Here is a 24735-nt window from a genome sequence, read left to right on the forward strand (position 1 = left end):
CTTGTGACTTTCACAAAGTTGCTTTAATGTTTGGCAACTCAGTTCCCTCTTCTATTCATTGGAGATAGTGATAGTCTCCTATTTCATTTTTTAAATTATGTTGTTATAAGTACAGTGTTGCTAAATGTGCTTAGATCTGTGTTTGGTATACAGTTGGAATTCAGTAGTGTCAATCAAAATAACATCCTAAAGGGATCCCTGGGTGGCACAGCGGTTTGGCGCCTGCCTTTGGCCCAGGGCGCGATCCTGGAGTCCTGCAATCAAATCCCACGTCGGGCTCCCAGAGCATGGAGCCTGCTTCTCCCTCTGCCTGTGTCTCTGCCTCTCTCTCTCTCAATCTGTGTGACTATCATAAATAAAAATTTAAAAAAACAAAAAAAAATATTAAAAAAAAAAAACATCCTAAAGCACCCCCTAAGTGTTAAGTTAGTATTGTTTTTGGACAAGAACAACTATTAGAATTCTTTTTTGTTTTTAAAGGTTTTATTTATTTATTCATGTGAGACACAGAGAGAGAGGCAGAGACACAGGCAGAGGGAGAAGCAGGCTCCGTGCAGGGAGCCCGATGTGGGACTCAATCCCTGGACTCCCAGATCAGGCCCTGAGCCAAGGCAGACCCTCAACCACTGAGCCACCAGGTGTCCCTACTATTAGAATTCTAAATATGGCAAGATATTTGGATTCATACTCAGAGGGATATAACTAAGGGAAAAAATGAAGAGAAAGTTTAAATCTATGCTGTTGTGTGTCATCAGTTAAATGAAATTCAACTTCAGAATGATAGCTGAATATTCATATTTGCTTGATTTTTCACATAGACTGTTTTATTTCTTATTTTCCTCAAAATGAAAGACAAGTTTGGCTCTGTGTATCATATTTTTTTAATATATAAACAAAAAGAAAAGAAATAAAACAGAAAACCATACTGGCAGCAAAATTAAAGATAAGGAGAGACATTTTATGATCAAATGATTAATGCCAAGAAGGATATCACAATTCTAAATATATATGCAAACACCATCATAGCTTTAAAATATATTTAAAAGATTGATGTAAACAGAAAATAGACAAATCCAGAATCATGAAAAATCATGGAATATTTAACAATGGAATATTTAATAATCCTTCTGGTATCTAATAAACAGATTAAAACTTAGTAAAAATATAAAAGATTTGAACAATAGAATCATAAATTTGACCTGCTGACATAGGTAGAATATTGACCATATAATGGGCCATAAGGAAAATCTCATCACATTTTTTAAATTATTTTTGTAAATTTTTATTTAAATACCAGTTAACATACAGTGTAATATTATTTTCAAGTGTAGAATATAGCAATTCAACACTTCCTACAACACTCAGTGCTCATCACAACAAATGCATTCCTTAATATCCATCACCTATTTAACCCATCCTCCAAGTCACCTCCCCCTGGTAACCATCAGTTTGTTCTCTAAAGTTGAGTATGTTTCTTAGTTTGCTTCTCTTTTTTCCCCCTTTGCTTATTTGTTTTGTTTCTTAAATTCCACATAAGTGAGATTATATGGTATTTGTCTTTCTTTGACTGACTTAATTTCACTTAGCATTATACTCTGACTCCATCCATGTCAATCTTGCAAATTGTAAGATTTCATTCTCAGCCAAATCAGCCAATGGCTGAGTAATATTCTATTGTATATATACACCACTTTTCTTTATCCATTTATCAATCAATTGACATTTGGGTTATTTCCATAATTTGGCTATTATTTATAATGCTGCTATAAATATTGGGGTGTATGTAACCCTTTGACTTAGTATTTTTGCATTCTTTGGGTAAATACCTAGTGGTGCAATTGCTAGATCATAGGGTAGTTCTATTTTTAATGTTTTGAGGAACCTCCATACTGTTTTCCAGAGTGCTGCACCACTTTGCATTCCCATCAACTCTGTAAGAGGGTTCCCCTCTCTCTGCATCCTTATCAACACGAGTTATTTCTTGTGTTGATTTTAACCATTCTAACAGGTGTGAGGTGATATCTCATTGTAGTTTTGATTTGTATTTCCCTGATGATGAGTGGCGTTGAGCATCTTTTCATGTGTCTATTGGCCACCTACATGTCTTCTTTGGAAAAATGTCTATTCATGTCTTCTGCCCATTTTTAATTGGATTATTCGGTTTTTGGATGTTGAGTTTTAAATTCTTTTTTTTTTGAGTCTTAAATTTTGTATATATTTTAGATACTAATCCCATTAAATTTTCAAAGATTAGAATTATTGAGAGTATATCTTCAGATCACAACAAAATTAAACAAGAAAACAACTTCTTTGGAACTTTTTTCTTCCACGTTTTTATTTGAATTCCAGTAATTTAACATACAGTGTAACATTAGTTTCAGGTGTAGGGTTTAGTGACTCCTCACTTATATACAACACCTAGTGTTTATCACAAGTGCCCTCCTCAATCCCCATCACCCATTTAGCCCATCCACTCACCCACCTTCCCTCCAGCCATCTTCAGTCTGTTCTCTATAGTTAAGTCTATTTTATGGCTTTCCACTTTCCCCCCATGTTCATCTGTTAACGTTTCTTAAATTCCACATATGAATGAAATCATGTGGTATTTGTCTTTATAAGAAATCGATTTAAAAGATAACTAGAGGGGATCCCTGGGTGGCTCAGCGGTTTAGCGCCTGCCTTGGGCCCAGGGAGTGATCCTAGAGTCCCGGGATCCAGTACCACGTTGGGCTCCCAGCATGGAGCCTGCTTCTCCCTCCTCCTGTGTCTCTGCCTCTCTCTCTCTCTCTCATAAATAAATAAATAAATAAATAAATAAATAAATAAATAAATTTAGAAAATAAATAAAGGATAACTAGAGGGAAGTCTGGGTGACTCAGCGGTTGAGTGTCTGCCTTCAGCTCAGGGCGTGATCCTGGGTTTCCAGAATTGAGTACCGCATGGGGCTCCTGCAGAAAGCCTACGTCTCCTTCTGCCTATGTCTCTACCTCTCTCTGTGTGTGTCTCTCATGAATAAATAAATAAATAAAATCATTATAAAATAAATAAAAGATAACTGGAGGGGGCGCCTAGGTGGCTCAGTTGGTTAATCATCTGTCTTTCTCTTGGGTCATGATCCCAGGGTCCTTGGATTGAGCCCCACATTGAGCTCTCTGCTCAGCAGGGACTGTGCTCTCCCTCTCCCTGCTATTCCTTCAGCTTGTGCACTCTCTCTCTGTCAAATAAATAAAAATCTTTAAAAATAGATAAATAAATGATAACTGGAAAAAACCTAAGTTCTCAGAAATTGACGCTTCATCAAAAATTTTATTTAAAAATTTAAGTGGGACTTCTAGCTATTGCAGTGTGAATTCCTTAAGGTTAGTGAAGAAGTTAGGAAATGGACTCACACATATCCAGTTGCCTGATTTATGAGGAAAGTCAGAGTGAAACGGTGTGGTAGGAAAGAGGATATTTTCATTCAAAGTGCCAGAACAGGGCAGCCGGGGTGGCTCAGCAGTTTAGGGCTGCCTTCAACCCAGGATGTGGTCCTGGAGACTTGGGATCGAGTCCCACATCAGGCTCCCTGCATGAAATGGAGCCTGCTTCTCCCTCTGGCTGTGTCTCTGCCTCTTTCTCTCTCTCGGTGTCTCTCATGAATAAATAAATAAAATCTTAAAAAAAAAAATTGCTAGAACAGTTGGATCGCCATATTTTAAAAACATATCTGTTGGGATCCCTGGGTGGCGCAGCGGTTTGGCGCCTGCCTTTGGCCCAGGGCGCGATCCTGGAGACCCGGGATCGAGTCCCACATCGGGCCCCCTGTGCATGGAGCCTGCTTCTCCCTCTGCCTATGTCTCTGCCTCTCTCTATTTCTCTCTCTGTGACTATCATAAAAAAAAAAAAAAAAAAAAAAAAATTTAAAAACATATCTGTTGCCCTTTATTATACCATACACAAAAGTCAAATGCAGTCTTAAATGTGAAACAGAAAATAATACTTTTAGAGGAGAGCATCATTGTATCCTAGGAGTAGGCAAGGAATCCTTAAATAGGACACAAAATGCACTAACCTAAGTAGAAAAAATTTATAATTTTTCTATTTAAAAATTTTAAAAATGTCTTTTCTTCTTAAGCTCCAGACATTTTCTTTTTTTCCATTGCAATTGTCATATCTGTGACATTTACAAGGATGGGTTCTGCTGTAGCTAGAGCAATAAACATGCAAGGGGACTTAGTGATCCAGAATTCTTTTCTGTTTAAACATGCCAGCGAATTCAGCATGAATTTGTGATTTGAACCCTCTGAAAAAGTGTCCAGCTTCAACAGCAGGCTACCTTTTTTGGACTCTTCAAGAGTATGTTTGAAAAAAATGAGAGTCAAGCATAATTATGTAAACAAAACATTTAATTGCTCAATTTAAAATGAAGAAATTCTGCCCATTAAAAACAATGAGCAAAATGACAACCCATGGACTGGGAGAAGATATTTATAATAAATATGTCCAAGTGGGGCACTTGGGTGGCTCAGTAGGTTAAGCTTCCAACCCTTCATTTCAGCTCAGGTTGTGATCTCCCAGGGTCCTGGAATCGAGCACCATTTCCAGCTCCATGCTCAACGTGTAGTCGGCTTAGGATTCTCTCCCTATCTCACTCTGCCCCAACCTGCCCTTGAACTCTCTATCTCTCTCTAAAATAAAAAAATAGGAGATCCCTAGGTGGCTCAGTGATTGAGTGCCTGCCTTTGGCCCAGGGTGTGATCCTGGAGTCCCAGGATCAAGTACTACATTGGGTTCCCTGAATGGAGTCTGCGTCTTCCTCTGCCTGTGTCTCTGCCTCTCTCTCTGTGTGTGTGTCTCTCATGAATAAATAAATAAAGTCTTTTTAAAAAAATAAAATCCTTTAAAAAAATAAATATGTCCAAGAATGTCTGAAGAATATAAAAAAATTCCTACAATGAGATAAGTAGAAGATAGATAATTCAATAGAAAAAATATATGGGGCAGGCCTAGTGGCTCAGTGGTTTAGTGCCGCCTTCAGCTCAGGGCATGATCCTGGAGACCCGAGATCAAGTCCCACATCGGGCTTCCTGCATGGAGCCTGCTTCTGCCTCTCCCTGTGTTTCTGTCTCATGAATAAATAAATAACTAAAATCTTTAAAAAAAAAAAAAAGAAAAAATATATGTATATATATGCAAAAGACTTGAATGAACAATTCACCAAAGAGGATACCTAAATGACCAATCACTACTTGAAAGTTGTTCAACTTCATTTGTCAAAAGGAAAATGCATATTAACACCATAGAGAGGGGCACCTTCAGTTAGATAAGTATCTGCCTTTTTCTCAGGTCCTGAGATCGAGCCCCTGCTCAGTGGAGAGCCTGCTTCTCCCTCTTCCTCTGTTGCTCCATCTGCTTATGCTCTCTCTCTCTCTGTCAAATAAATAAATAAAACCTTAAGGGAAAAGAAAAAAAACAAGAGACTTAATGCTCTTTGTTTACCAGAATGGCTAAAATTACACAGATTGAAAGCATCAAGTGTGTTGAGGATTTGGAGCAATTTATACTTCTATGTCCTACCATTCCACTCCTAGGTATGTACTCATCAGAAATAAGGACATGTCTTTACCAAAAACCTCATAATAGCAGCCCTATTTCTTTTTTTTAATAATAAATTTATTTTTTATTGGTGTTCAATTTGGCAACATACAGAATAACACCCAGTGCTCATCCCGTCAAGTGCCTCCCTCAGTGCCTGCCACCCAGTCACTCCCACCCCCACCCTCCTCCCCTTCCACCACCCCTAGTTCGTTTCCCAGAGTTAGGAGTCTTCCATGTTCTGTCTCCCTTTCTGATAGCAGCCCTATTTCTATTAGCTCCAAACTAGAAGCTACTCAGATGCCCACTAACAGTCACACAAATAAAATGTGGTATATTCAAATAATTGAGTATTACACAGCAAGAAGAATTAGTAATCTGTAATTAAACCCAACAGTGTGGTTGAACAACAAACAGTATTTAGTGAAAGGCTCTAAACACTCAAAAATAAATATATTTCAATTTAGGTAAAGTACAAAACAGACAAACTGATACCGTGTTCGTTGAGATCAGGATAGTGGTCACTCTGCATGTGATAAGGGCAAGTGTGACAGGGGCTGTGACCCAAGGAGACAACCGGGGCTTCTCTGAGAGCTAGTGCTGCTCAGTTTCCTGAGCTTGGTGCTGATTGCATACATGTCTCCACCTTCTCAACATTCATCAAACCATTTGTTTATATTCTCTTTATGCATATTATATTTCAATATAAAGTTTAAAAATTCTACATTCACATTTCTTAGTTTTTGAATTATTAGACATATGTATGACCAATGAAAGGGATCCTGTTTTCACACACGTATTTAACAAGTTCTTAATAGAATAATTTCTGGGTTTCAGGAAAAGCATGCCAGCACCATACTCTTGGCAAAAGTTTACTCACATTGTCTGGGTCTTGTCTGGGTCTTATTTGTGAAAGCATTGCCTAACTCCAAGTTCTGTACATGATTTTTTTTAAAAAGCTTCTATTATTTGATCTCCTGAGGGTTTATGAAATCCAAAGGATATCACCAGATGTATCTTTGCACATTCCAAGAATCTGAATGTGTTCCAGCGGAGAACATGCATGAGTTTATAAAAACAAATCAAAAGCAGGTCACAGCATTAACATTCAGTGGGAATGCAGGGACAATCAGTTTCAAACACTAGCATTGCTGAGGCTTGTGGTTGATTTTTTTCTTTTATCTTGCAAAAGTTTCTGATGGGCGGAGCATCTAGCAGTCCCTTTAATTCCCCGAGTTGCGTTTCAACTTCTTTTGAGCAAATGCTTTCCTGCACTACCCACATTTTTTTAGAGAAAGAGAAGTTGACATAGTGTGAATGGTGTCAGCTATTAAATGTACTCCTAAAAGATCCTCAAAATGAGATTTCCAGGGGAGATCATTTGGCTTATATTGTGGACTGTTTGTGTTGCAGAAGGTAAGAGTAAAAAAAGGAAGACTTTTTCTATATTATAAACATTTGCTAATATGCTCTTCACAGCGGTAATAGAAATTTGGTCTAGAAAATGTGATTTCATTACTGTTCTGTAGCTTAGTGTGCCAGTAGCTTATGACATTGTTAAGTTTGAAAAAATGTAAGTAGCATATTTAAATGATGTGATTATTTATCGTGGTTTTATTTAATGTAAAAATTCAAAAGATGTTTTAATAAATATTTTGAAAACTAATATATCATAGTAATTTTCCTTGAAATCATCATAATTTTGTTTTTGTTGTTTAGAATTTTCACCAAAATGCTTTGTGTAAAAGTATTAAGAAGCATAGGAACGTACATAGAACTAGAACAGAAATTAGACAATAGAAGCCTTCAAATCATCCAATGATTGGATTTATTTCAGATATAGATGTCAACTCTCTCTAAAGAAAAATCTGTCTATCATTTACAACTGATATTGCCACGGCCTTAAAAGTCTTGTAGATAAGCAAACATTACTTGTATCATTAGAATGAAAATACCACATATATCTGAAAAAATTGAACATGGAATGTTTGTAACATGTAAGTTATTCAAAATGGGTTTTTTTCCTGTGGTTGTATTTGAGATATATTCTAGAAGAGAGTCTTAGGAGTATGAATATGAATGTAGAAGTTTTTTTTCTGGTATCATCAATAAGACAATCCCTAGACATAATTAAATTTAATCCTAACACTACTTCTCAATAGATCAAAAAGTTTCTTTGGAGGAAATTTGGTTTCTAATTCACGATAGGTAACTAATTATATGATAATATTTCACTGACATTTTAAAGCCAAATCAGTTACCTATCATTCATAAACTTCTAAAACTTTTCACTAAGTCAACAAGTTTGGATTGAATGCTTACTTCATGTCAACCTCTAAGCATTGAGAAATATTAGCAAACAATTTAAAAATCTGTCCTTGAGCATCTTCCAATGTAGAAAATGAAAGTACTTGTGTAGAAAATAAAAGTACTTATCTTTTTAATTATATCTTTTAGTCATTTTTGTAAGGTTTATTCAAATGTGTTTAATTTTTTTCTATAACAGAGCTTTCTTTCAGTTTTACATTCTAGTACACTTGATTTTTAGCTTGGAAACTTTATATCCAGCCACCTTTTAAACTAGGTATTTAATCATTTCCCTGCACACAAAAATACTACAGTTAATATTCAAAAGTAAAATATTATTGTATTGGCAAAGAGTTCCAGAATCCTGTTAATGTTACCAGTCGTAGCAAATATCTTTTCTCTTTACATAAGTGTTTTTTTGTCTTTTCTTTAAAAGGAATACTTTCAGTGTCTCAATATTTACATGTGCTTTGCTGAGGCTTTATGTAGATATCATTTATCATGAAAGGAAGATTTATTTCTAGTTCATGTTCAAAACTCAAGAATTGAGGCCAAGTTTAATTAAACTGTTTAAGTGATTACAAAGTGGGATTTGAAATATTAAAATTGGATGCTACAAAGTGTGTAATAAAAATTAAATAATAGCAATTTAAACTTCTTACTTACGTAATTGATTCCAGCTGACTCATCTCATCTGTATTTTATATTTCATCAAAATGTGTTTAAATGTGATACCAGTTTCTGCTGATTGAATACTGATTTGAATGCTATCACAATCTGTTTTATTCACCCACGCTTGACCTGTTAGCATTTCATAAATCGCCTCTGTCCTGTTTAAAGTAAACATTCATCAAAAAATAGTACTCACTACTAAAGAGGAATCATAGCTGATAGGAAGAATTTATTAGCCCAAGTTTCTTGGAGACCGACTAGTACCTTTGTAATGCAATGGGCTCTCTGCCTACCTACTGCCATTTGTATAGAAACTTTAGTTGCTTCCTTGTAAAACAGCGTGGTTGCAGGAGTCACCACAGGCTGCTAAGAATCTAGTCAGATTTACAGGACAAAGTTTAGAATAACAGTCCCTCAAACGTACCACATACTCTTTGAAATTAGCCACAGTCCAGAAATTCCTGGCTGATAAATGTGAATAAATTAAAACCTACTGAAACATGTCCAAATACACACTGGCTGTTTTGTCTGGAGAGATATATGTGTTATCTAATTCTGGAGGTTTAAAGGGCAAAAAAGTTCTTTCAGGACTTAAAATATATTATAGATCAAAGCTGGAGAGATTCTCTTCTATCAGAAAGGGTAGGAAAAAAATTTTTTTAATATATTTCAAACACAAGATGGTTTCAAATTTGAGTTAGCCCTAAAATGGAAAAAATAATTGATATTATAAATGATTTTTTTTTAATTTTTTTATTTATTTATGAGTCATAGAGAGAGAGAGAGAGGCAGAGACATAGGCAGAGGGAGAAGCAGGCTCCATGCACCGGGAACCTGACGTGGGATTCGATCCCGGGTCTCCAGGATCGCGCCCTGGGCCAAAGGCAGGCGCCAAACCGCTGCGCCACCCAGGGATCCCCAATAATTGATATTATAAATCATAAGAATTAATTACAACTTAATTATAAACACTCATAAGGGTATATATGAATGTAACACATAGTTATCTAATCCAGAAAACTTGAGGTAGTGATTTTTAATCCTAAATTCTGTGTTTTAATTCCAACATGATGAATAAGATTTCTCCTTCTCCCTTCACCAAAACCCCACATTTTCAGAGATAGCTGTGGGGTGTTTACCCATGTACTGTGATTTAAGGTTGTGCAATGACCCAATTGCCTTCAATTTCCTGTCTTCTTCAAAAATGTCTTACATGCTGATATCACCATATTCAACAAACCTGAAATTTATGTGGAATGACAAATACTCTGAATAAATACTTTAGAACAGTTAAATCTACTATTAGTCACTGTAATTTACTGTGAATTATTATATATCAATAACTTCTCTGTAGCAATTTTAGTGAGGAAAGGTAGAAATGAATGATAAGGGTGAAGAAGGAGACTAAGCAAATCTGGAAAGTGAGGTTTTTCTGCGGAGGGGAAGATCCGATGGGGAAGTGCACCGGTGAGTGCCAAGAGAAGGGTCAGAGCAGATGCCCGGGAATGTCAGAGGAGAGGTATGCCAAAGCAGGCCTTGCTTATTCTAAGTGTAGTCATATCCGGAGAATACATGTGCTACTTTTTTTGCCTGCATATAGTGTTAAACCAGAACTGAATTATTAAGTATTGCTGAAATTATTCTTAGCTGGAAGTAAGTTCTAAATGACAAGTTAGTAGATTCTTCATTTTTGGCCTTTGATGGCTAGGGCTTCAGCCAAAGTCTATATCCATCCACTTGTCTTTGCTCAATCCCTACTTGTTCTACAGCCTTTGCACTTTTCCTTCTTCCCAACTATGCCTCCCTCTTTTCACCCGAAACGCCATCCCCCACCTGCCCACGCCTGTGAGACTCTTGCCAACCAATCTATCCTGTGCTCACAGAACCGATGTGCACCTTATCCATTTCTTAACAACTTTAAATAGTTTCAGAATATGATACATAAAAAGGACGTGAAATAACTGGGGAGAAAAAAGTGTTACATTTCAGCTTAAAATTATGAGGAAACATTTATAAAAATGGCTCAGAGAAATTAAAGTAATAGAACAGAAAAAAAAATTAAAATAACAGAAGGAATGGGATAAAAGATATGATAGCACTTTTATTTGTTTTGGCATTTTAACTGGGAGCACCAAGTTTCTCGAACTTTGTTGACCAAAAGTGTAGTAGACAGAAAAGTGGTTATTGAGACGTTCACTTTTTCATAGGCTCCCAAAAGGTTTTTTTTTTTTGAACTAAATAAAATGATTCCTGACTTCAAAAGATTACTAAACAGGGCAGCCCCGGTGGTGCAGCGGTTTAGCGCCGCCTGCAGCCCGAGGTGTGATCTTGGAGACTCGGGATCGAGTCCTGCATCGGGCTCCCTGCATGGGGCCTGCTTCTCCCTCTGCCTCTCTCTCTCTCTCTTTCTCTGTGTCTCTATGAATAAATAAATAAAAATATTTTTTTAAAAGAAAATATGCAGTATCCCTTAAGGCCAACATCTGAAAAAAAATTAATTATTAAAAAAAAAAGATTACTAAACATTTGTTCCCATGTCTTATCTTTTATATTTGCTACCATCCACTACACTCTTTTCAGAGATTGCCTATAATCCGCAGATATAATGGAAAAACTCCCAGAGAGTTCCCTATTCATCCGTTCATTTCTTTGTTCATGCAATGATCATTTTTTGAGGTACCATTACGTGCCCAGGCCCTATGACTAACATTTTCCAAAAGGCCATTTAGCAGGGAAAACAAAAGGAATGAGTGCTGTATTTTACCAACATGTTGTATTTTCTCATACAAAGTATTGTGATGGAGATAAGCAAAAAAGAGACTATAGGATTATTTAGAGGAGGCAAGATACCCAAATAGAAATCAGAGGATGGAGTGGGATAGGGTTGAGGAGTTGATTTGTAAGAGGTGGAATAAAGAGAAAGAAATAGGTCAGGGTCTGGATGACATTTTGGGTAGGAATAGGAGTTAACCTAATAAGGATGACAGGGAGGAGGAGATTTTAAGACTGAGGAAGCATCAATTGGTATACAAAAGACTAACAGATCTGTAAAAATGGAGAGTTGGAAACAACTCCCACATTTCTAAATCTTCCATCAATTGCATTTCCACAAGTACTACAGCTGAAATTGGGTATAGTGTGTGTTGTTTTTCTTTTTCTTTTTTAATATTTATCCTCAAGATTGTCATGATAATTATTTAGATGCTAAATCATTCCTGCTACAGAGTTTTGGTTTTTTTAAAGATTTTATTTATTTATTCATGAGAGAGAGAGAGAGAGAGGCAGAGACACAGGCAGAGGGAGAAGCAGGCTCCATGCAGGGAGCCCCATGTGGGACTGATCCCAGGACCCCAGGATCACAACCTGAGCGGAAGGCAGATGCTCAACCACTGAGCCACCCAGGTGCCCCTGCTAGAGTTTTTAAAGGCACTCAATTAATGTCACCCTCTAACTAAGCTCCTTTTTATAGCAACCAGCCAATATATACTAACAATTTATTTTAAGCTACCATTTTCACCTGAACAATAATAATATTTGGCATTAGGTATTAGCCATTCAAACACTATCCATTTCAAGAAACTCGATTTCAGTGAAATATTCAAACAGTATCCTCATAGTAACTTGTTTTCAACCTAACTATGGCATGATCATAGCTGATGTCTTATAGCTATTACCTGGTCTCCCATTTGCTTATTTGCTTTTCATAATCCCGGAATTATCTTCATGGTCTTTACACTGGTAAAATTTCAAGAAAATATTTTATAATCATACTTTCAAATTTTAAAAATATAATTTTGTCTTTAAATGCTTTAATAATGCAATATAATCTCTATCTGTTCTTCCTAGAGTTATTTTTTAAAAACTTCACTTTGGGGCACCTGGGTGGCTCAGTCCATTGAGTGACCACTTCAGGATTTTGGCTCAGGTCATTTTCTTGGGGTCATGGGACCAAGCCCTGCATAAGGCTCCATTCAGCACAGTTGACTTGAGATTGTCCCCTCCCTCCGCCCCTCCCCCTGCTCCCGTGTGCACACCTGAGCTTGTGCATGCAAGCGCTTGCTCTCTTTCCCAAAATAAATAAATGAATAAAATCTTTTTAAAAATTAAAATAAAAAATAAAATTAAAACTTAATTGCAACTGATATTTTCTTTATAGGGGTGTATATATATTTATTATTTGCCAAATGTCTTTAATTATTCTCATATTATTTGTAAAATACTCTGAATTTGTCTTGTTTTGAAAACTGGGTCATGCACATATAGCTAGTATGCATATATATCAGTAAGAAGATAGAAAAGAAATTTATTTATTTATTTATTTATTTATTTATTTATGATAGTCCCACACAGAGAGCGAGAGAGAGAGAGAGAGAGAGAGAGAGGCAGAGACACGGGCAGAGGGAGAAGCAGGCTCCATGCACCGGGAGCCCCACGTGGGACTCGATTCCGGGTCTTCAGGATCGCGCCCTGGGCCAAAGACAGGCGCCAAACCGCTGCGCCACCCAGGGATCCCTAGAAAAGAAATTTAACATAAAATATCCACTTTTGCTATTTCCATTTTGTCCATTTATTTTTTCTAAATTGATTTGTAGTTTTGCTTTAAAATATATTCTAATATTTACTAAATTTAGAATTAGGCTACCTAAAAGTAATATCACTTGTTCTTTTTTTCCCAAAATAATTTTAGAAAAATAGAGTAATTGTATAAAGAGATCAACCTTAGTCTACCAAAACAATCTGGTACACATTTGATTAAGGTTTTCTCAAGTATATAATTTTATCATGATTTATTTCATTTGATTAAGAATACTTTTCAAATAACAGTTTATAGATATATTGACCTTGAAAACAAGTAATTAGCTCTGTGTTGCATGTTAATAATACCCTTTAAAATTCAAAATTGCAAAAATTAAGTAGATGATTATTAAATTATCAAGGATATTTATTTTTACCTTTAACCAAAATTTTGTAACTATGCCTCCCAAATAAAAGCAAAATGAATTCCATTCTTTTTTTTTTTTTTTTTAATTTTTATTTATTTATGATAGTTACAGAGAGGGAGAGAGAGAGAGCTAGAGGCAGAGACATAGGCAGAGGGAGAAGCAGGCTCCATGCACCGGGAGCCCGATGTGGGATTCGACCCCGGGTCTCCAGGATCGCGCCCCGGGCCAAAGGCAGGCGCTAAACCGCTGCGCCACCCAGGGATCCCATGAATTCCATTCTTATTCAATAGCCAAATCCATTCACACTCTTATTTATGGACAGAATAATTTTAAATCACAATATCAGACCAAGAGAATACCCAGGTAGAATTTCATTTAAAAAATCAAAAAAAGGGGATCCCTGGGTGGCTCAGCGGTTTAGCGCCACCTTCAGCCCAGGGCATGATCCTGGAGTCCCGGGATGGAGTCCCGCATCAGGCTCCCTGCATGGAGCCTGCTTCTCCCTCTGCCTGTGTCTCTGCCTCTCTGTGTCTGTCATGAATAAATAAATAAATAAAATCTTTAAAAAAGAAAAAAAAAGAAATTGAGAAGAGAGATGCTATTAAAAGAAAATCATAACCTAAGTCTTAAAATGTTTGTATACTTTTGAAATACATTTACGTTACCTGTTTACTAAACCCCTTGCCCTGTTTCTTCAAAAACTGCCAGTTTAATTCAAACAAATGTGGTTGCTCTACACACATGCCAACAGTTTGATTACCTGGGCTGAAATGTCTTTTTGTCTAATTAAAAATCTTTTTTAAGAATGTGGTTTAACTGAGCTTGAACAGGTTTTTGTGAATTCAGACAGATAAAAGTCACATTGTTAAGATACACTTAATTCCTGTTAGAACACAAGATCGTGTATCATTTAAATGTTTTGAGAATGAGGTGAATTGATAATGCTCAGTGTGTTGAAGATTAGAACAAAAGTAGAGAGGAGGTGAATGTGAGGTAAGAGGATCTGAGTACTAATGAAAATTGCTCCGTTCTGTAAAACAGAATGGGAGCTTACATTTTGATGGCAGGATAGATGAAATCCTTGTCAACATAAAAATAATTGTGAATTGTGAACTATGTTGTGAAGGAAGTAAAGTAGAGGCTGAAGAAAAACCAGAGAGATGGAGTAGTGGGGTGCAGAGCCTTTAGCTGGGCTGGTCTTAAGTGGGTCACTTTGAGGAAATAATATTTGAGGAAAGCCTGAAAGATGGGACAAAAGCAACCACCAAAAGTCTCTGCCGCAAGTGTTCTAGGAGAGAAATAAACCAAGAGATCTAAAGGGAAAAAAAATACATTTGAGATGCTTGACAAAATATAAACAAACTAGGGTAGCTTTGGTGCAATGAGTACACAGTAGAGGTGACAAGATGCTATCAGAGAGAATGGCAAGAGCCGGAGAAGGGGTTCCAAGGGCGAGGTAAGGAGTTTGTAGTGTCTTAAGGTAAAGGGAAAGTCACTGAAGAATTTTAAGCACAGGAGTGGCAGGACCAATTTTGCCAAAATTCCTGTGGAGTCCTGTGGAGAATGGGAGGATGGAGGTATGGAGACTAGTTAACAGGCTGCTTCACAGTCGAGGTGGCAAATGATAATAATCAGAACTGAGATTTTGGAAATGGTGGTAGAAAGATGGATAAATGGGGTAGGGAGTGGTGATACTGTTTTTGTACAGTCAAGAGATGCTATTTGTTTATGGAAAAAAGCACCAGAATTTTAAGAATGACTTAAAGTAAAAAGGGTAATCAATATGAGAATTCTTATTCTCTCTTACTCTCACTGATAGAGCTAATATACATACACGTGTATGGATATATGCATACATGGAGTAAATATACATACACAGTAAATATTATGAGAGGGTGGTAGGAAGATGATATCAAAGAGATATATCCCTGTCTTTTATACCTGGTTGTTAACAGTAATTAAATTTGAAAAAATCAACAATTAGAGGTATAAATGTATTATCTTGAATTAAAACCAAAAGGAAATGCATTTGCCTCAGGCTAGCCAATGGGCTGAATGTGCGTGTATTGATTAATGTTTTGTGGATGGATTACTCTTTTGGTAGATTTGTTACCTTAAAAAAAAATAATTTAGGGGCACTTGGGTAGCAGAGCCAGTTAAGCGCCTTGCTCTTGGTTTCAGATCAGGTCATGATCTCAGGGTCCTGAGATGAAGACCGTGTGGGGTTCTGCGCTCAGCACAGAGTCTTCCTCTGCTCCTCCCCAGCTGCGTACATTCTCTCTCAATCTCTCTCTCAAATACATTTTTAAAAAATTAATCATTATTTAAATTGAATGGATTAATTGATTTAAAAAATCCTTTGTTACTCTTCTCTTGCATTAACTTAATAGGATAGGACCTAATTCTTTTTTTTTTTTAATTTTTTAATTTATTTATGATAGTCACACAGAGAGAGAGAGAGAGAGGCAGAGACACAGGCAGAGGGAGAAGCAGGCTCCATGCACCAGAAGCCCGACGTGGGATTCGATCCTGGGTCTCCAGGATGGCGCCCTGGGCCAAAGGCAGGCGCTAAACCGCTGTGCCACCCAGGGTTCCCGGATAGGACCTAATTCTACCAAAATGTTAATACACTAGTGAAAAATAGTTCTGTACTCACAATATGGCGTTTACATTTGAAATTTAACTATTTTTCCAGAAATCTGAATGCCAAGAAGTGGATCTGAATTTCTTTAGTATATGTGCTGCCAAAGCGAGCACTGGATCTGAATTTCTAAGCTGAAAAACACACATATTAGCCTGTAATTAAGCATAAAATTTTCACATGAAAACATGAACATTAAATTTAAAAACTAATAACTACAAAAAAATCTGGCTTTTTTGTTGGGGTGGGAAATGCCAGGAGATGGGGTTTGTGTTGTTTAATGATAGGGCATTAGCACCATCTAGTGGATAAAAAGTATGTTTACTTAAATTCTAAAAAATCAAAACTATACTGTGGAATCATTTATTAAAAGTTCCCTCACCGGGGATCCCTGGGTGGCTCAGTGGTTAGCGCCGCCTTCAGCCCAGAGAGTGATCCTGGAGACCTGGGATCTAGTCCCACATCAGGCTTCCTGCATGGAGCCTGCTTCTCTCCCTCTGCCTGTGTCTCTGCCTCTCTCTTTCTGTGTGTCTCTCATGAATAAATAAATAAAAATCTTAAAAAAAAAAATTCCCTCACAAATGTGCTAAAAACTTGCTTCAACTAAAACTTCAAAGAAAAGTTACTATATATTAAATCCCATTATTTACCACACAAAAATATAGCTTTACATGGAGCTTCTATGAATTGTAAGATGTTTTCCTAATGGATATGTTCCCTGATGGGATTCAGCTCAGTTGGTTATTTACTCTTTTTGCCTTTTATTTATTTTTTATTACTTTTTAAAGATTTTATTTATTTATTCATGAGAGACAGAGAGAGAGAAAGAGGCAGAGACACAGGCAGAGGGAGAAGCAGCCTCCATGCAGGGACCCTAATGTGGGACTCGATCCTGGGACTCCAGGGTCATGCCCTGAGCCGAAGGCAGATGCTCAGCCACTGAGCCACTCAGGCATTCCTCTTTTTGCCTTTTAAAAAGAAATTCTAGAACGAAATGTTAAACCATTGTCATAAAACCAAGTAAAGAAAGAAGTTTGGTGATGAAAGTAATGCTAATAAATATGTATGGTGATAAGTATCTTTAAATTTGCCATTTTTAAAAGTAATGTGTTGATCTGCTAATGGAATCATTTTTAAAGTTTTTTATTTAAGTTATAGTTAATTAACATATAGTGTAATATTATTTCCAAGAGTAAAATTCAGTGATTCATCATTTACATATAGAATTCCCCTGGGAAGCCATTTGGCTCTGGACTTTTGTTTGTTGGGAGATTTTTGATTACTGATTTCTTGGCTGGTTATCAGTCTGTCCAAGTTTTCTATTTCTTCCCATTTCAGTTTTGGTAGTTTATATATTTCTAGGAATATATCCATTTCTTCCAGAATGCCCAATTTGTTGGCATATAATTTTTCATAATACTCTCTTAAGATTGTTTGTGTTTCTACGATGTTGGTTGTGATCTCTTTCATTTGTGATTTTATTTATTTGGATCTTTTCTCTATTCTTTTTGATAAGTCTGGCTAGAGATTTATCAGTTTTATTAAATATTTCAAAGAACCAGATCCTGATTTCATTATCTGTTCTTGTTTTGTTGGGTTTTGTTGTTGTTTCTATATCATTTATTTCTATTCTAATCTTTATTATTTCCCTTCTTTCAAAGGCTTTCGGCTTTAGTCATTTGCTGTTCTTTTCCTAGCTCCTTTAGGTGAGGGTTGGGTTGCATATTTGAGATTATTCTTGCTTCTTAAAATAGTCCTTATTTGCTATATACTTTCCTCTTAGGAGTCACTTTTGCTGCATCCCAAAAGTTTTGGACAGTCATGTTTTCATTATCACTTGTTTCCATGTATTTTTTTATGTCTTTTCTGGTTGACACATTCATTCTTTAGTAGGATTCTTTAACCTCCATGCATTTATGGTCTTTACAATTTTTTTCTTATGAGTGACTTCAAGTTTCATAGCGTTGTGTTCAGAAAATATGCATGATATGATCTCAATCTTTTTGTACTGACTGAGGCCTGATTTGTGACCAAGTATGTGATCTATTCTGGAGAACATTCCATGTGCGTTCAAAAAGAATGTATATTCTGCTGCTTTAGGATGAAATGTTCTGAATATATCTGTGAAGTCCATCTACTCCAGTGTGTCTTTCAAAGCCATTGTTTCCTTGTTGGTTTTTTGCTTAGGTGATCTGTCCATTGGTGTAACTGGAGTATTAAAGTCCCCCACTATTATTGTATTATTATCAATGAGCTCCTGTATGTTTGTTATTCATTGTTTTATGTATTTGGGTGCCCCCAAGTGGGGGACATAAATATTTACTATTATTAGATTTTCTTGTTGGATAGACCCCTTTATTACCATGTAGTGCTCTTCTTCATTTCTTCTTCCATGTCCTTGGAAAGGGGAGTTCGTGCCCACTGCTGTCTGGCAAGCCCTTGCAAAAGAGGGAAAAAGCTCCCCTCATGCATTCCAGGTGTCCCTCAGATCCCTGCCTTCACCTTGACTATGCCTGGGCCATCTGCCTGCCCAGCAGGGCAGTGCACCTGTGTTCTATCCCAGGCAGGCCAGCTGAGTTTTAGAACTCAAAACTTTAGGGACCTGGCATGGTGCAGAACCCGTGCCAGTCCGCTGGGGGAGGGTCTCACCACGCTGGGATGATGTGGGTTTGTCCCAGATAGGCAGTTGTGCCAAAGTGCAGGGGCATGGAGTTTGGGGTAAAGTGCATTTAAAGAGCCTGTGTTTGGGTTAACTGCCCTCAGCAGGTGTCTCTGGAAATGGCGCCTACCAGCGCTTTTTCCCCCTGGAGAGGCAGTGCCACCTCTCCCAGATGTACTCCAAGAAGAGGGATCTGTCTCTCCCAGGGAGTCCCAGAGAATCTTCAGATTGCATCTTCTGCGCCCCCCCCAGCCTATCTGCCCTCCTCCACAGGAACACCACAGTGCCCCGAAGGTTCCTCACTGACATTGGCACAGACTTGAAAAACTCTAGTCTTTGAGCCCAACTTGTAAAAACTTGCAAAAATCAGCCCCTCTCATTTTCCCAGTCAATGTCTTTGGGGAAGTGTTTTCCCTCTGTGACCCCCTCTGCTCCCCCCTCTCTCTCTCATTTCCTGTCTCTTTCTCTAGCCTCTCTCCATGACCACGGCTCCCCTCTACAGCCCCTGTGATCTCTTTCTCCCCCAAATCACATTCCTGTACCTTCTGCCCTTCACCATTTGACTCCTTCTCTTCTCTAGTTGCGCAGTTTGTTCTATCAGTCCTCAGATCAATTTTGTGGGTGTTCAGAATGATTTGACATGTGTCTAGCTGTGTTTAAGGAATGAGGCAAGCCTAGGGTCTTCCTGTTACCCTGCCATCTTACCTCCTCCTGTAGTCATTTTAATATCAAGGGTAGTTATAGCTAAATAAAGCAGCAGGAAGTATTAAAAATATTAGCAGCTATAATCAGTAGGCAAAAGCTTCATATTAACATCCTGTGATCTCTTTATATGTCGTTTAGTTAATTTTTTACAGAATAAGAATCATACTGTATGAGCAGATTCTGTTACTTTATTACGTTTATAGTGAAATAGAATATGTAAGAGTGAATAAAGTATGAATATACAGTATTAAAGATAGAAGTCACTCATGTCAACAAGTAAAATGTTCCCAGCATCCCAGAAAATCCCAGTGGGTTTCTATTATGTCAATACCCCTGCCTTTCCTCTGGAAGAAAATGTTATCTTCATGGTTCTAGGAATTACATTTTTGCCCTTTTTTAATAGCTTCACAGCCTCTGTACACATCTCTAATATATATGATTGTTCTTGAATTTTATATAGCTGAAATCACTCTAAATGCGGGCAGCCCCGGTAGCGCAGCGGTTTAGAGCCGCCTGCAGCCCAGGGTGTGATCCTGGAGGCCAGGGATCGAGTCCCACGTCGGGCTCCCTGCATGGAGCCTGCTTCTCCCTCTGCCTGTGTCTCTGCCTCTCTCTCTCTCTCTGTCTCTAATAAATAAATAAAATATTTAAAAGATATATTTTAAAAAGATTTATTGTTGTGCCCAAGATCTCAAACCCGAGAAACCACCAAGGAGCCGACACCGATGCAAACACACGAGGGTTGATTTACAAGCTCGAGCCTGGGACCAAGTGCACCCGACGCAGCGGAGCAGGGACGTGGACCCCGAGACTAAGAGGCTTAGCAGCTTTATAGGGGCCAGTGGCCCATGGGATAGGCAGAAAGTTGCACAGTCAGGCTGGTCCGCTGAGCCGGATTTCCGATTAGGGTGTGGCCTGGCCTTTGATTAGGGCGGGCGGTGCCCTAAGTAATAAGCAGCTCAGCACACGGCAGGTGCAGCCCAAAATAGAGTCAGTCCTGCTCTGCTTGTCCAGAGGTAGGGGATTCCGTTAAATTTCCTGGGTCCCACATTTATTGGGGTACCTGGGTGGCTCAGCGGTTGAGCATCTGCCTCTGGCTCAGGGTGTGATCCTGGAGTCCCGGGATCCAGCCCCACATCAGGTTCCCTGCATGGAGCCTGCTTCTCCCTCTGCCTACATCTCTGCCTCTCTCACTGTGTCTCGCAAGAATAAATGAATAAAATATTTGTTCATTCATTCATTCATGAGAGACACAGAGAGGGAGAGATTGAGGCAGAGACACAGGCAGAGGGAGAAGCAGGCCCCATGCAGGGAGCCCGACGTGGGACTCGATCCCGGGACCCCAGGACCACGCCGTAGACAGAAGGCAGGTGCTAAACCGCTGAGCCACCCAGGGATCCCCATACTTCTGTTATATCTTGAAGACATATTATTAGGTTTATGTACATAGAATGTTGGTAAATGTATAACAATCAACTATTCAAAAAAAAAAAAAAGGAAAAGAGAGAGTCTTGACTTGTAGAATTTGCTAATACCCATGTTGTAAATTAAATACTCATTTTCAATTTCAAGTTACCAATGTGACATCACTAAATACTGTGTTGAGAAGAGGTGTTTATAATTATCTCCTGTGACTTGGTATGAGACCACTCCAGCAATCATTCTAAACGTTCATACACACTTAGAATTATTACATCTTTCTGTTCAAGTAGTTCTTTTACTATTGTGACATGGCCCTCATTTATCTAGCAATATTTTCTGCCTTAAATTATTCTTTGCCTGATATTAATATAGAAGCCCTATCTTTTTATTTATTTATTTATGCATAAGAGACATAAAGAGAGTGAGAGGCAGAGACACAGGCAGAGGGAGAAGCAGGCTCCATGCAGGGAGCCTGAGGTGGGACTCGATCCCGGGCCTCCAGGATCACTCCCTGGGCTGCAGGCGGCGCTAGACCGCTGAGCCACCGGGGCTGCCCTTGACTAATATTTTCATAGTGTATTAGCTTTTATCATTTACTTTCAACTTATCTGTCCCATTTTTTTTAAAAAAAGATTTATTTCTTTATTTGAGAGAGAGAGAGAGAAAGAGAGAGAGAGAGCAAAAGCAGGGGAAGGGGCAGAAGGAGAGAATATCCAAGCAGACTCCTGTTGAGCAGAGAGCCCAACACGGGCTACGTCCCACGAGCCATGAGATCAGATCCTGAATCCCAAGAGTTAGATGCTTAATGGACTGAGGGACCCAGGTGCCCCAGTCCCATTTTATCAAAAGTAATCAGCATACACCAGTTTTATTTTCTGTTTTTCTCCAGTCTGTGTTGATATTTTAATTGATGTGGTGAATCTATTTACATAAATGTAAATTGTAATTACTGATTACCAATAGTTGGACGCTTAACCGACTGAGCCATCCGGGTGCCCCATTTTCTTTCTTTCTTTTTTTTTTTTTTTAATTTGAGGTTTTATTTTTAAGTAATCTCTACATCTAGTGTGGGGCTCAAACTTATAACCCTGAGATTCAGAGTCACATACTCCACCAACTGAGCCAGTAAGGTGCCCCAATGAGCCAGTTTTCTACATTAACTAATCCTTGAAAACTTTGAGGATTAAAGTTAATGTCCCATTTTATAGGCAAGGAAATAGACTGATGCTGTGTGACTTGCCCAAGGTTGTACAACTAGTATGTGGTAGAGATGGGAGGTAAATAGGCACTTGCCTGGCTCCAAAGCATTTCTTTTTTCCATCTCTCTGTGGGTCTTATAATGTTCCCATTACTGAAGCACTGTCGGTTTCTGTAATAGTATCTTGTTATGTGGCATTAAAGTATTCAGAACCACCAACAAAAAAAAGCTCAAGTCTAACATATTGCTATTTATTTTTTGCGTCATCTTTTCTTCTATTCCTCCTTTCTTGCACCTGGGTGGCTGAGTGGTTGAGAGTCTGCCTTTGGCTCATGTCATGATCCTGAAGTCCTGGGATCAAGTCCTACATCAGGCTCCCTGCATGGAGCCTGCTTCTCCCTCTGCCTGTGCCTGTGCCTCTCTCTCTCTCTCTCTCATTCTGTCTCTCATGATTAAATAAAATAAAATCTTTAAAAATATATATATCAATCAAATATTCTTTACTACCTCACTATATCATTTGTATAGGTTATTTATCTCCTAATATTAAGGTTTTATAATAAGCATACCCAAATTATTATAGTCTACCCTTAATCAATACTTTCACTACATTCTAGGCTATGTAAACATTAAAACAGTTTAATTTCATTTGTTATCACTTGACATTTTTATTATTATTATTTTATTATTATTTATTTTATTTTACTTATTCCTGAATTTTTTGCAAGCACTTTAAGACATTGTTATTGGGCAGCCGGGGTGGCTCAGCAGTTTAGCGCCCCCTTCAGCCTGGGGTGAGATCCTGGAGACCCTGACCCGAGTCCCATGTCAGGCTCCCTGCACAGAGCCTGCTTCTCCCTCTGCCTGTGTCTCTGCCTCTCTCTCTCTCTCTGTTATGAATAAATAAATAAAATCTTTAAAAAATAATAATAATAAGACATTGTTATTGATTTTAAGTCAATGGTCTTTTTAAAATTCTGCTAATATACACACAACACATTATTTATTATTTTTCAGTAGTCTTTTAATTAACCTGTAAATTTATTTTCTTCAGTTCTGCTCATTTAACATTATCCTTTTTTGTTTATATATGGGATCATTTTCCTTCAGCCTCAAGAGCTTTAGTGGGGCTTCTGTAGGATCAGTCTGCTGTTATGGAATTCTCTCGGCTTTTGGTTTGTTTGAAAATGTTTTTCTATTCTCCTTCATTTTGCATTATGTTTTCCCTGGGTTCAGAGTTGTCACCATTTATTTTCAGCACTTTAGAAATGCCAGCACACTCAGTGGTCTAGCACTGCCTTCAGCCCAGGGTGTGATCCTGGGGACCTGGAATCGAGTCCCACCTCGGGCTCCCTGCATGGAGCCTGCTTCTCCCTCTGCCTGTGTCTCTGCCTCTCTCTCTCTGTGTGTGTCTCATGAATAAACACATAAAATCTTAAAAAAAAAAAAAAAGATGCCAGCACATTGTCTTCATCCCTCAGTTGTTACTGTTACAGACATAGGTGTTATTTTTATTGTTCTCCTAAAAGAAATATGTTCTTTTCTCTGTTTTTAAGATTTTGCCTTTTTGGTTTTCAGCAAAGCCTCAGTCTAGTTTTTCTTTGTATTTACTCTTGGTGTTTTTGTTTTTTGAGCTTTTGAATGGAGAATTGATATTTTTTTCATCAATTTTGGAAACCTTTGAGCAATTCTTTCTTCAAATACTTCTGTCTTTTCTTTTTGTTAGTTTTGGAACTTTAATTAAACATACAATATCACTTGACTCTGCTCCACACATTTCCTGTAGTCTTTTTTTTTTTTTTTTAATTTTTTTATTTATTTGTGATAGTCACAGAGAGAGAGAGAATGAGGCAGAGACACAGGCAGAGGGAGAAGCAGGCTCCATGCACTGGGAGCCCGACATGGGATTCGATCCCGGGTCTCCAGGATCGCGCCCTGGGCCAAAGGCAGGCGCCAAACCGCTGCGCCACCCAGGGATCTCCTCCTGTAGTCTTTTTTATTTGCTGTTGGTATTTTCTACATTTATCTTTCTGCATTCATTTTGGATATTTCTATATCAGTCTTCTTCAGATTTATTATGTTTCTATTCTGCTATGTTTGTTTGGCTCTTAAGACCATCCAATGCATCCTTATTTAAGATATTTATTTTGTAATTTTAGTATAACACATGATTATTTCTTTAGGATATCTTTGTCTTTTTACTCATTTTATCTATTAAAAACAGCTGTTTTAAAGACCTTGACTCTAACTCCAACATCTGGATCTGAGTGTCTGCTTCTATGAGCCATTTATATTTGTTTCATTTTTGATCACTTTTTTTGCTTCTTTATGTGTTTAATTTTTTTATCCAAAGCCATATATTTCATATGAAATGTAATGATAGTGTTTATATTATTTACCTCCCATTGACTAGTGCTTGCTTTTCTTGATCTAATCAAGAAGTGAACTCAGAAAAAAAAAAAAAAAAGAAGTGAACTCAGATGGGACTGGGTTGCACTTCTATTTTGAGTCAGTCTACTTCTGGTTTCAAAAGTTTCAAATAGAGACCTTCTGGGCTTTTTATCAAGGACCTGATTGCTGTCTTCTTCCTCCATCCCAGAATGCTCTGAGAGAT

At 37.8% G+C, this 24735-nt stretch overlaps 1 protein-coding gene across 1 annotated transcript in view; it reads left to right on the plus strand.

Moving 5' to 3' along the window:
* The first annotated feature begins 6809 nt into the window (after nt 1-6809).
* CFH (complement factor H) overlaps nt 6810-24735 on the plus strand; it is a 77428-nt gene continuing 59502 nt past the window's right edge. The window contains exon 1 of the mRNA XM_072815015.1: nt 6810-6990. Within this exon, the coding sequence (XP_072671116.1) occupies nt 6933-6990 (58 nt within the window). The 5' untranslated portion in view covers nt 6810-6932. The remainder of the gene's footprint in view (nt 6991-24735) is intronic.

The sequence above is a fragment of the Canis lupus genome, chromosome 38 (genome assembly GCF_048164855.1).
Source record: "Canis lupus baileyi chromosome 38, mCanLup2.hap1, whole genome shotgun sequence".
Classification (NCBI taxonomy): domain Eukaryota; kingdom Metazoa; phylum Chordata; class Mammalia; order Carnivora; family Canidae; genus Canis; species Canis lupus.